Genomic DNA, 13,493 nt, shown 5'->3' with positions numbered 1-13,493 from the left:
CCAAGTTGAAGTTTTGTTTTGAGGCTTAGTTTCAGGATTGTCACTTAACCTCCAATTGAAGTTTGTTTCTTGTGGTATTCCGTCGGTGCGTTTAAGATCTCGGTGAGGTTGTTCTTTTTTCATTTCCGTTGCAGATATGGTGTGAGGAATGGAGGTGAAAGTATTTTGGAGTTTGCTGATGGAGCTGATTTGTTGATTTGTAATACTCAGTTCCAGAAAGAGGATAATAAGCTTGTTACATGCATGTCAGGTGGGTCGACGACAACCGTTGACTACCTGATGGTGCGTAGGCGAGATAGGGGGCACCTCTGGGACACAAAGGTGATCCCGGGGGAGGAGGCTGTTTCACAGCATCACTTGGTTGTCTGTGACATAAGGGTGAAAGGTACGAGGAGAGCTCGGCGGGTGAAGTACCACCCGAGAATGAAGGTGTGGAGGTTGAAAGAGGTGACAGTGAGGGAGGCATCAAAAGAAAGGCTGAGTCGGGTAGAGGATGATGTGGTTGAGCTTGAAAGTGGTTGGAAGTCAATTAAAGATAGTCTGTTGGGAGCCGTTGGTGAGGTATGTGGATGGACAAAAGGACCACCGAGGCACTAGGAAACATGGTGGTGGGATGATGTAGTTGGAAAGAGGATTGATGAGAAGAGGAAGAAGTTCAAGGAGTGGCAGAAGGCGAAGGGTACGGGGGCAGAAGAGGCAGAGCTTGAAAGTTATAAGGCAGTCAAGAAGGATGCAAAGAAAGAGGTAGAAAAGGCGCAGGAGGCATATCGGAAAATGTTTGGAGAACGCTTGGATTCGGAAGAGGTTCACAGTGGTATTCAGGATTGCAAAGCAGATAGCGAAATAGATGTGCAATGTGATGGGGGTGAGTTGCTTGAAGGATGAAGTGGGACAAATCATTGTGGACCCAGATGGAATTAAAGGAAGATGGAAGAGATATGTGGAATGCAGAGAATGAATGGGACGGCAACGTAGAGAGTAACCCAGTTTTAGGACCGGCAGAGAAGATAGAAGGAAGGAAGTTGAGGAAGTGATAAAAGCGAAGAGTGGGGGGGTGGGGGGGGTGGAGGGTGCATGACCCCCAGATCATATAGAATTACAACTTTGATCAAGGGCTCTTCAAACATTGAAGGATTTCTTATGACTGCCTCCAACCACCCAAAGCCTTGTGTTTGCTTAACGGTTAGGGTGGAGGGCTTGGGATACTGAAGGTCCCGAGTTTGAATCCTGGTCAGCTGTTGAATCAACACCAGGTGGGGTTGACTCAGCCTGTCATCCTTCTGAGGTCGGCAAAATAAGTACCAACTCACTGGGTCCCCTCTCAAGGAGGTTGGTGGCAGAATTTGCACTGCGGCCACTGTAAAACACCTCATTCTGTGACACACAGTGGTGTGTGACGGGATGGTGCCAAGGTCACTTTGATGGTGTTGAGTAACTGACCAACATTTTGAATAAACCAGTGTCTCAATGCAATGTCTTCACTTCCATGGTGACAGACAGCTTAGAGACTTGGAGTATTTCAAAATAATTCAATACTTAACATTATTTGCTAACTGGTATCTCCACCCAGGTCGTACTATCCTCTTCAAATAAAGTATCAAACAAGCCTGGCTACGCCGCTGTTAGACTTTTGGTCTTGTTGTTTTTTTTTAACTACATGGTCTTGGCTCATGGAAAAGCTATGACCCAACAAATCAGGACACAATATAAACAGAATGGCCAGAGAAAGGGAAAATGCCAACAGCAGGGCGGAGGGAGAAAATAGACTGACGGACAAAAAATGCAGGTAATGACGGGTAAGGGAGAACGCGAAGTGTGGACAAGATGGATACATAAGCAAATTTTTTGGGAAAGATGGGGGGTGGGAGGGGGTGGCTTCACAGGTGTAGAAAAGATCAAGATTTTGGATGGTGGATGACTTGAGATGGTGGTGAGTTGCTGGCTTGAAGACCTGGAGGGAAGAATGAGATTGAAAAGAGTATGGAAGGTGGTTCCACAGGCAGAAAAAAAGAGGAATAAATGAAGTGGAGGTGAGCAGTGGTTCTGGATTTCGGCGGTTTCATTAGGAGGGGGTTACTGCTGGACTGCGTGCGTCTTGCAGATACCTGAGGGAGACAAAACATGGAGGGCATAGGGTGCAAGTCTTGACAAGATGCCAGCTTGACAAGGTGCCACCAGGTTTTATTGGAGGGGGACAAGTTTGAAAGCTCATTCTTGAGATGGGACAGATGTTAACTGGCTCTCCAGAGTAGACACACTGGTTGTGTGAGCTTTGTGGAATGATCTGACATTGTCTTCGGTTGGATTTTCCTTCCAGGAGAATGCCAGCTTTTTTAAAGCCACTGCCTCACAGGATTTAGAGTCCCAAGAACGGGAGGATGGGTAAGATAATGAAATTGAAGACAAGGTGGAATTAATCTGTGCATAAAGAGCAGGTTTCTGTGGAAGAGTTTCCTGGCTGAATTGATATTGAAGGTGGTGGATATAAGAGACCAGTCCTGATGTAAAAAAAAAAAAAAAATTGTACTTAAAGGTTTGTTTTTTAAAAACCCTGAATATGTGATGCATGAATGGAAGCAGGTCTGACAAATACGTGTGGTCTGTGAATGTTGAGGTCTGGCTGTATATATCTACCTGGGTTGGGAGGCAGAGGACCTGGGGTTGGGAGGTGGGGGCTTCGAATTTTATATTGCTTTAATACTGGAACTTGTCACGCCTCGTGTATAATAGGTTAATGCTGTCTGTCTGTCTGTTCCCCCTGAAACAAGGAAACGCTCCTTAGAGAAAAAAAACTAAGTTGCTTTCAAATTACACGACTCACAATAAGTTAGGGATATTGTGGGAGTGAGTTTATTTTTCTTATAGGGGTTAGGGTTAGGGTTAGGGTATTGAAATCAAGAATGCCATGTTCTTTCACACATTAATAACTATAGAATTAGGACCAACAACTTTTTTCAACATAATGAATACACAAAATCAACCACACCGAAGAACCTGCCAATATCCCTAACTTATTGAGTAGTGTATTCTGAATACAACAGAAAATTTTGTTGAAATAGGTTTACATAACAGATTGGATCTTTACGCATATAAAATGTAGATAGTGCAACCTTTAGAACTGAGAACCTCCCTGGTGGATGGATTGGACATGGTGGGGCAGCCCCCCCGTCCTCCATGGTCTCCTGATGTGATGCTCTTAGACTTGTAGGGTATGTTGAGGATTGTTTTCCAAACCTCTGTTGCTGACATTGAAACATTTTAAGCAAGGATAACCAATTTGCATCAGCAGTTTGAGGGATATGTTTGCCAACATGTGCATTGAAGTGGATTTTTTTTTTTGCTTGGATGTGCTATGTGCCATGAAAGGTGCACATGTTCAGGTGTACTGAAGTACACAAAAAAAAACTTTATGAATTGTGAGACAAAATGCCAAAAAACCGCATCATTGTATCTTGGTTTGGTTGTAATATATTAAAACCGGAACAAGACTTTACGGGGACAGTCTGTACTTCGTTCCTAAGCCTAAAATTATCTTGTAATTACAAACATGGTGAGTTTACCCAAACGTTAAAAAAAAAAAAAATCTGTTGCTAAACTTATTTTCCTCCTTTTAAGTGCCAGGTGCATACAAAAACTCAAGACTTTGATTATTGAACCTCCTGTTTTGATCCCTGTCAACCAGAACAATAGTAGGCTACCCCCACCCCCCCCCCCCCCCTCTCCTGTAGCTTTTACCATGGGCTTCGGCTGGTATCGTATATTTTTTGTACACATTAAGGTAATCATAAACTTGTCTTCTCTATCCACCCCAAACCACTTCCTTTAGCTTTGTGCAGATTCTGTACTGCTTCTGCATGACTTGAATGGGCAGCCGAGTGGTGAGGCGTTCGTCACGTTTTCCTCACCTGAACTTGCCAGCCAGGCAGTGCTTGAAAAGCACCATCATCACTTGGCTGATCGACCGATATCACTCACGCTAGTTTGATCAGGCCGTATGTCACCTCCACTGGAACCTTCACTTGTGCTTACCTTCACTATGTTGGCTACATTAGAGGCCTTTTCACTTTATACTTTTTTTGACTTGTATGGATGAAAATGCTGGCTGTTGCTTCCACAAGTCAGAATTTGAAGAATCGAAAAGAAACATATAGTTTTGGGATTAAAAGAGGAATCCTTTGTTTAATATATTCTTTTTGTACTGTAGCAATGATTCATTTTGAGCTTTGGCACGAAATGGCCTTTAAGTTCGGGTTTGTACAGACTTCCTATTTTTCACAATTGAATGCACATTTACTATGTTCATGATGTCTCCTGAAACAAGCATCCCTTTATTTGCTTTGTTTGAACTTGGTTGAATATACTTGGTGCACCTTCGCATTGCATATTTCTTTGGAATAAACGTTTTGATTATTCTTGTAACTACTGGTTATCCTTGTCGTACTGTCTTACCAATGAATATTGCAGCAACTGCTCCTGTTGATTTGGAATGGGCTGTGCCACTGATGCAGTGCCCCCTGAAGGTTAGAACAGGAATTTGTAATTTGGACAGTATGCCAGAGATCACTCGCAGACTGATACAGCTGTGCTTGGGTTTGTCTGTTCCTGGGTTTCAATCCCCACAAGTTATATTTTGACTTCCTACTGTAACTGAGTAAGTGCTACATTCATTTTTTTTTTTATGTAACAAATACTTGTCCAATCCCCATGTCTTTGTACATGTGAAATATTCCATGGTATGTTGAGAATAGAAGGCCAATGTGTTGGTGGTTTGTCCATGTTCCCTGCTTGTGGGCTGTTTTGATAAGTACTGCTGGGGTGTGAAAACAACAGACTTGGACAAAATGGCCTTTATCTTTTGTTTACTGGGATTGTCTTGTATTGTCTAAACTGTTGCTGAGGCCTGAATACACTTTTGTGGATGAGGTTGAATGTGTAGTTTATCAAATCTATCTATGTAGTTTATCTATCAGCCATGATCTTTCTTGGGCAAACCACATTTCAAAGTTGGCCTCCAAAGCCAGCCTGAGCATCCTCAGTCATACAAAATCCTTCCTTTGCACACAACTCATATCCACCTACAAGGCCTTCATCTGCAGCTTTACGGAGTATTGCCTTTCCTTCTGGGCTGGCTCCCTTGGGCCTTGCATCATGCTCAGCTTGACACCGTGGAAACAAAGGCTTTTCAGATTATTCGACCCTCCGGTGATGAAGCCGAGTATATGGGCCTATCACTTCGCCATTGCAAGCAGGTCAGTGGTCTCTGCATTCTTGCCACCACCTTTGTGGTCTTGCACCCTCTGCTCTTTACATTCATTCCTTACCCCACCCCCACCCCCCTTCCCTCTGCAGGGCACACATGGTCCACCATCAACCCCCTTCTGGTGAAACTACCTAAAGCCAGGATCACTGCTCCCCTCCGTTCATTTCTTCCTTTATTCCGACCTCTAGAACAAACTCCCACACTCTCTTCAATCCCACTCCTTCCTCCAGGTATTTAAAACAGCTGTTCACCATCTCTTATCTCTCCCCCACCCCCCATACAAAAGCTTGAGCTTTTCTAGCCCCGTTAATACACCCCCGGGGGAGGTTAGGTTCCCGATACTTTTTGGTTTTTTTTCACCAGAGATGAGGCATTTGAAGTTTTAATAAGTTTACCACAATAAGTTAACTATGTACTGTACTCACCGATGATAATGAAGTTTGTTTGAGGAGGTGGAGTCACTGAGATTATAAAGAGGCAGAATCGTCAACCTCTCCCTCGGATGATTCCTGCAGATCTTTTTCTTGGGGAACCTGTCTTCGAAAAAATACATCCAGACTCGGTTGCACTTGTTTTCTTATTTCCCTTTTGCTCTTGACACATCTCTTTATAGCACTTAATTGCATCACCATTTGCTCTGGCCACTTTTGAGATATGCTCCTTTTGAGGATCGTCATCACTGAAGATTTCAATGACACTTTCAATAACTTTGAAGGCTTCTGGCATTGGCTTCATCGTTAATTGGCGAGGAGGTTCAACTTCTTGGGGGTAAATCCTTCTCTTCTGCTCTCTGCATTTCAAGCTGAATCAGTTCATCATTAGCAAGTTATTCGCCGTGTGATTGGAGAACTTGCGTGATGCCATCTTCAACTTCTTCAAATCCTGCTTTCTTGGCTCAGCTTAGGATATCCTTCACTGTAGGGACAGCATCAAATCCTTTAGTTATTCAGGCCACAGCTTCGACCATACGCCATTCATACAAGACTCGGTAACTTCAGCCCAGGACTCGCCGATGTTATCAATGCACTTCAGGATGTTGTACCCGCGCCAATATTCATGAATGCTTGGCTTCTTTCCATCAGTTTCCCTTATCAGTTGGTTAATTGTGCGGCGTAGGTAATAGACACGTGAAAAAGTAAGGACCACCCCATGTAAAGTTTTGACTTTTTCAACATATTTCAACATACAGCTATTTGATCTTCATTTCAACAATATTGATAGATAAAGGTGATATAATATAACAAATATCATGAAACATTTACATTTTGTAGTCCATTGTATAATTTAAATAAACATAAATGCAAATTTCGCATGTGGAAAATAAGTACACCCTTGGCTCTAATAGGTGGTATTGCCCCCTTTGGCAGAAACAACCTCAAGTAGGCTTTTCTGATAACTGTCTACCAATCTCTGACATCGACTGGGAGAAATTTTTGCCCACTCCTCCATGCAGAATTCTATCAGCTGTGCGATGTTTGAGGGGTTTCTTGCATGCACAGCTCGTTTCAAATCCCCCCACAACATCTCGGGATTTTGATCCGGGCTTTGACTTGGCCATTCCAGAACCCTCCATTTTTCTTTTCAGCCATTCCTTGGTGGATTTACTGGTATGTTTAGGGTCATTGTCATGTTGCAAGGTCCACCTTCTGTTGAGCTTCAACTTTCTGACAGATGGCCTCACATTATCCTCAAGCACCCTCTGGTACAAGGAAGAATTCATAGTGGATTCTATGATGGTGAGTTGCCCAGGCCCTGATGCAGCAAAGCTGCCCCAAACCATAATATTTCCACCAGCATGCTTTACATTTGGTATCAGGTTCTTGTGGTCAAATGCTGTCTTTGGTTTTTGCCAAACATGTGTTCTGGTACTGTGGCCAAATAGCTCTACCTTTGACTCATCTGTCCAGAGCACATTGTTCCAGAAGTGCTGGTCTTTGCCTCGGTGTTCATTGGCAAACTTTAGTCTTTCCCTGATGTTCTTTCTGGACAGCAATGGTTTCCTCCTGGCACCTCATGTAGATCAAATTTGTGCAGCCTCTTTCTCATGGTAGACTCGTGCACTTTGACATCAACAGTGGCAAGAGCTACCTGTCGGTCCCGTGATGACATTCTGGGGTTCTTAGAGACTTCTTTCAGCATCTTGCGGTCTGCTCTCGGGCTGAACTTGCTGGGGCGGCCTGGCCTGAACAAGTTGGCAGTTGTTTGGAATCTTGTCCACTTGTCGATGATCTTCCGGACAGTCGAATGATTGATTTCAAATTGTTTGGAGATCTTTTTAAATCCCTTCCCAGACTCATAGGCATCTATAACCTTCTTTCTGAAGGCCTCAGAGAGCTCTTTTGATCTTGGCATGGTGATGCCACACACTTCAACAACAAAGAGCAAACCAAACTAAATGTCAGGTTTAAATAAGACAGGTTCCGCCAAGATCCTCTCTAACGATGTTCTAATCATTTGCACCTGAGCTGGTGCACCTGATTCTAATTTTAGGTATTTGAAGTGGTGATAAATGTAGGGGTGCACTTACTTTCTCCGCATGCGAAATTTGCATTTCATTTAAATTATACAATGGAATACAAAATGTAAATGTTTCATGATATTTGTTATATTATATCACCTTTATCAATATTGTTGAAATGAAGATCAAATAGCTGTATGTTGAAATATGTTGAAAAAGTCAAAACTTTACATGGGGTGTACTTACTTTTTCACGTGACTAAGCTTTAAAAGCTGCAATCGCACTTTGATCCATCGGTTGCAAAAGTGCTGCTGTGTTGGGAGAAGAAAGACAACTTTGACATCGCACAAAGGTTGATTGGTTGGGCAGGTGCGTTGTCGATCACCAACAAAATCTTGAACGCATTGTTTTCCTTTGTGCAATAATCCTTTCATTCAGGGACTGCATGGACATTTAGTCATTCAGTATACAATGCTCCTGTAATCCATGCATTCTTATTGGATTTCCAATGAACGGGCAAATGATTCTTTGAAATGCTCTTGGATTTTTGGAGTGATAGCCAGACAATGGCTTAATCGTCATACTGCCGTTCGCATTACCACCCCGTAGTGTCAACCGGTCTTTTGCCATCTTAAAACCAGGCGCAGTCTTTTCTTCCCGTGAAATGTGTTCAGAACGCTGCGCAGCAAAGTACAGGAGCTACTGTTCCCGACACTTTGTGATGCAGTACTGTAATATGTATGGGTAGACGTCATTATAATGAATAATAGCACGATGTTAAACGAAAACATGCGCTAATTAATCTGCGCCTAAAAACAAAACGACGTAATGCGGTACGATGTTAAGTGGGGATTGCCTGTATTAAAACATGACAGCATTCACAAGTGCTCACGGGTGTTGAACAGGTTGGTTTGAAAATGGAGGTCCTTGTTATGAGTCAAGTTTGGAGAAAACAAGGTTGTCTACTTTGGAAAAAGGAATCCAAAATAATTACATCAACAAAAGGCAGAAATGTTGTACATATAGACGTTTCGGATGCAAGGGTAGATTGGGGGTGATGTGCAAATTTGGATGCAGATATATTTTGTCAAGTGTGTGTTATCACCCAATTTGATTTATCTGTTTTTAAGTTAAATGTTATGGCCTGGCTGCTCTGTCCTTCAAGATGGTAATATTCAATAACAGTCGTTAAACCATCCACACAAGTAAAAGGGTACGAAGCTTCATTTATTTTGCTCATTACTTTATATTTAAAGATTTATAACAGTTGATTTGTATCAAAAGTTCGGTTCTGCAGAAGCAACTTTATATGTGTCCAGAAAAAAAAGGTAACATTCCATATCTCAGGTTATGTACACAATGTGCTTGTCTGGCTCTCAAAACACACCTTTCCACACCTAGCATCACCATCAGCATGATGGAAACAAACACTGGTTCACAACCTGGAGGAGGTGTGAGTTCTCCAGCGCTGCAGCAACACGCTCCTTGTCGGCCAACTGTTTGTTCACTGCACACACGGCACATTCCAGGAACTTCACAATACTTATCAAGATGAGTTCAAGACAATAAATTAATACTTTTTTTCAATTTTTCCAACAACGGCGTCATTAATTTGGTAAAGCAAGGTTGGTCATTTATTGGTGATACGTGAAACGCCCTGCAACCCATGCCTGCAACAACAGATTTTTTGAATGCTGGCCACATTTTCCCCGTTACGTAAGTTTGTGAAAAAAATTCTCCATGGGTAGGTGCTCCTTATGTCGAAGGTTGTCAATCGCTCAAGCGGTTGCCGAGAAAACTAATTTAAAAGTGACTATGGAGAAAAATGTGAGGGCCTTGGCCAACATTCCATAGCATATTGTCGTGTACCTGGGGTTAAGACCCCAAGAAGACGAATGACCGAAACGAGCTTTAACTCCGAGGCGTACTTCGAACTTGGCGGGATTATGTTTTCACGTGTGCGAGAAGGTTCGAGGCCTGATCTGATCGGAAACACACGGGGTTATTCCGAACCCACAAAACAAAGAAACGAACCCGGACAAAAAGTAAAATCCAACAAATAATGAATTTATTAAAAGTAATTGCAACCCAAATAAAATGAATGAGGTGAAAGCTATTTCCTAATTTGAGACATCTCCATGCAGACTCATATACAAACAAGGGGTAAATGAAAGTAAAAGAAAATAAATAATGTTTTGGTAATCGGCCGGCACTCAGCTTTGCGTTCCGAAATTGCTGGCAAGGCTTGCTGGTCATTAGTCGCCTCCAAACCACCGCGCGGGAAGCGCACAAAATGGCACGAAGTCGCGCTCCTTGACGTCCCAACGTGAGGTCCTTCTCACATTGCTGACTACCCCAAACCTCTTGTTCAGTCTTTTTCCACAAGCACACACGAGCCAAAGATGAGCCACCGCCCGCGACAAAGCCAAAGAGAGCTAAAATAGCTGCGACCGCTCGATTCGCTGCCAGTACCAGAGAAATGCGACCACCTTCCACGAATATCAGGACAGAGAAAATGTGAAATGTGACTGCCTCCAATAAGCTCCAGGACAGCGACCAAAATGGCGAGACCGCGTCTTTTTCTTCCAGCTCTCGAATGTTCCATGCTGACATCACACTCTGTCCAATCACTGAGCGCTACTCAATCATCCCATTGCGCCTCCACTAATCACGAAGGCTGGGGCGTGGCCTCCTCGTTACGAGTCGTCGGGGGGGCGGAGTCTAATCTCTGTTCGGGAATGTTCGGATGACTTTCGTGGTCGTGAGGCGGGATTTACGTGCCGATCGGCAAATGCTGTTTCTGTCGGCCCTGGCGGCGCTGTGAGCGAATGTGAGCTGACAAGTCGGGTGTTAACCCTTTGTTGGAGCGAAAGATTAAGGGGAATTTAAACTGCTGGAACTGAAGGCATAAATGCACTTATTCTCTAAACCTGTCTCTCTGACCAGGTCTTTTACTACTCTGTGGATCCTTGTAGAGTCACATGCCCTCATTATGGAAGGTCACTCGTATCATTCCTCTCCAAGTACAGTGCCAAGACAGTCGCTCTGATTGACAGAACAATAACCCTTCATCCCATCATCAGAAGGTAAAGTGGGGTGCATGTGCAAGGACTGTTATCTATGTCGGATGATCGGATAATTTGATTCGTCACATGAAACGCACCGATACATCGTCAATTACAGTGATAATCAATATAACATGAGGTCGTGGTCCATATGAGTGCATGAATGTGTGAATCCCTACCTGCATGTTCAGAAACATGCGTGCCAGGTGTGATGTGGACATCCACCTTTAGGGAAAGGATTGGGTGGGAAAGGTGCATTTGGAATGAATGCAAGCATATATACATATATTCAGTAGAATCCAAGATTTGATTTGTTTAATTAAAGTGACAGTCTTGCCAACAATGACCAATTTAACAACTTGTGTCCAATGTAAGAAAGGAAGCATTCCCTTTTGGCCGAGTTAGGCAATCAGGTGTGGTTGGAAAAAAAGGATAAATGGTTGGGACCATACTACAAAGCAACAGCCCAGCCAAGTACAGCACATACCTTAAAGCGAGCAGGCAGTGCGCGAAGAAGCTTCACACGGATTGATAGGCCAATGAGGGTTGCCATGCTGCAATGTGGAATTGTTGGTGTGAAAGCGACATCGACTTTGCTTTCCGCATCATTCACCTATGTGGGGTTGGGGGTGAAGAGTGTGAGCAAAGAGGTGAAGAGTGGACACACCCAGTGTCCAAACATATATGTTTTATACCTCTCCAACCCCCCCCTTCCCATGCCTACCCCCCAAAGCCCTCTCCCTCCCACAGATCTCTCGATGTCTCCATGTCTCTCGGTCCCTGCTCTCAAATGTTGTGTTTGTGTCCTTCCCCCTCTCTCCCCATCTTGTCTACCGCTCCCGATGTTATTTGTTTTATGTCTGTTTGTCTTTCTGTGTGATTAATGATCGCTCTTTCACGAGCCTCGATCTTGTATACAAAAAAAAAAGAAAAAAAAAAAGGTACGAGTCAAACAAGCAATCTTTAAAATAGGTGCTAAATTTGGAATCTTTAAATGTTTAAGTGATGAACTCTGTCAATGTACTCATTCACAATAAACAAATAGATATCTGCGATCACAAAGCGACCACCAAGGGTAAGCTTCCCCTGGATTACCCTTGGCGATCGCCCACAATCCAATGATGACCATGTTTTTTTCTTGGCCCACCATATGACCTCGATCTTCAATATTTATGGATAAAGTGAAAATTAATAAAGTATGTTCCCATCTACAATAGATCCATAAAATTCAACATCATGAAAATCGTAAGAAAATTATCAAAATTATGATCAAAGTTATGATCAAAAAGGTGTTTTTTGTTAATTACGTCACAATCCAAAAAAAGTAGGTCGACACGAAACAAATATCAGGTGCATGATTCCAGAACAGCTCCACTATTATGATGCAAAAACATTTTGGAAGGCCAAGCGGTCTTTGCGATCCCGCATTGGCTAAATTGGGCGATGACAAAAAAACGCTTTTTTTTTTTTAAACAGACCACCATTTGACCATGACCTTTTAACCCAGAGGGGTATGACGTGAATTAAACATAAATGCGCCTTGCTCTAGATTATCTAGGGAGGTCAATTTCGTTCAGATCGAACAAACCTTAGTAGTGTTTTCGGGAAAAATGTTAGTCTATAATTGGGTCATGACCTTAAAATTAGGTCAAGGTCAAAAAATTATGCTAACCCCACCTACTGTGTATTCCCATTATTGAGGAAAAATTTCATTCTGAAAGTCCTCGGACATTGGCAGAAAAACCTAAATGCTGGTTTCGTTCTCCAGGGATCTAAGAATCAATGGGGTACAATTAAAAATGGGGGCACCAATTGTGGAAACAATCCCCCTACAACAGCAATAAGGCTTCATCTATGGTATAGAAGTGCAGGCGGAGGTTTAGAAATTTAGAAAGTAGTGTGATCATCTCAATTATCATCCAAAAGATTATTCCATCGTTGAGGGAGGTTAACCCATAAAGTGCGTCGGGCCACTTTGGTGGCCCTACAAAATATGGTCATCATATGGACGTGTTCTAGACAATATTTGCATGCAAATGATTTAAACTGAGGTCATCCCAAACAACGAATCATGCATGACATTTTATACAATGTATAATACCTGTGGTGACTTATGAAAGCTTGCGTCTAATTGGTGGAGAAAAGCGATGACAAAAAAGCATTTTTGGCCTACTAACTAGTAAATCCAGCACTTTTTGGGTTAAAGAGGTCAGTACGAGATATTTTCTCTTCTCCAACTCCATTGTGATTGACCAATTGGGGTCTTGGTCTGGTCATCAGTCTTGGATAGTATTTATTTGTTATTCCAGACTGAGCAATGGCAACATGCTTTGGATCAGCAATACAATACAAGGTAAGAGTGCTACATAGTCCTCCCAGGAGCAGCCTGGTTGGTTTCTATGGAAACGTATCCTCCATGGCCCCAATGCTCAAAATAAATAAATAAATAAAAGAAGAACACCTGGATCCGGAGCTGCTCCACGACGTTCAACTGCTCCAGAGTCAGTGGATGTTCCGGGTCATTTATACAGCGAACTAGATCTGTATCGGTGGAGTCAACGATCCATCAACGTGTACATAAGGGGTTCTCTCTCGGTCTCTTAATTATACATATCGGTCCAATGGCGGTGGTACACGTCTGAACGTGCCGATAAAGGATACCAAACACTTCTCTGTCATCGATCGGGTCCGACACAAGGTCATCTTCTTC

The 13,493-nt window shown here is 42.9% G+C and overlaps 2 protein-coding genes across 2 annotated transcripts in view; one reads left to right on the top strand and one right to left on the bottom strand.

Moving 5' to 3' along the window:
* The window catches only part of LOC137433984 (epithelial splicing regulatory protein 2-like), a 56,659-nt gene extending 51,377 nt beyond the window's left edge, over window positions 1–5,282 (top strand). The window contains exon 15 of the mRNA XM_068126532.2: window positions 3,827–5,282. Coding sequence (XP_067982633.1) covers window positions 3,827–3,985 — 159 coding nt within the window. The 3' untranslated portion in view covers window positions 3,986–5,282. The remainder of the gene's footprint in view (window positions 1–3,826) is intronic.
* A 3,645-nt stretch (window positions 5,283–8,927) lies between these two features.
* Window positions 8,928–13,493, bottom strand: part of CIAO2B (cytosolic iron-sulfur assembly component 2B) — a 4,762-nt gene continuing 196 nt past the window's right edge. Inside the window, exons 1-5 of the mRNA XM_068126533.2 lie at window positions 13,445–13,493; window positions 13,245–13,324; window positions 11,271–11,396; window positions 10,963–11,008; window positions 8,928–9,225 (exon numbers count right to left, since the gene is read on the bottom strand). The exon at window positions 13,445–13,493 is cut by the window's right edge and continues 196 nt beyond it. Of these exons, the coding sequence (XP_067982634.1) occupies window positions 9,128–9,225; window positions 10,963–11,008; window positions 11,271–11,396; window positions 13,245–13,324; window positions 13,445–13,493 (399 nt within the window). The 3' untranslated portion in view covers window positions 8,928–9,127. The remainder of the gene's footprint in view (window positions 9,226–10,962; window positions 11,009–11,270; window positions 11,397–13,244; window positions 13,325–13,444) is intronic.

This window comes from Myxine glutinosa, chromosome 10, assembly GCF_964187855.1.
Source record: "Myxine glutinosa chromosome 10, kmMyxGlut1.1, whole genome shotgun sequence".
NCBI classification, from domain to species: domain Eukaryota; kingdom Metazoa; phylum Chordata; class Myxini; order Myxiniformes; family Myxinidae; genus Myxine; species Myxine glutinosa.
This window is presented reverse-complemented; position numbering and strand designations above follow the sequence as displayed.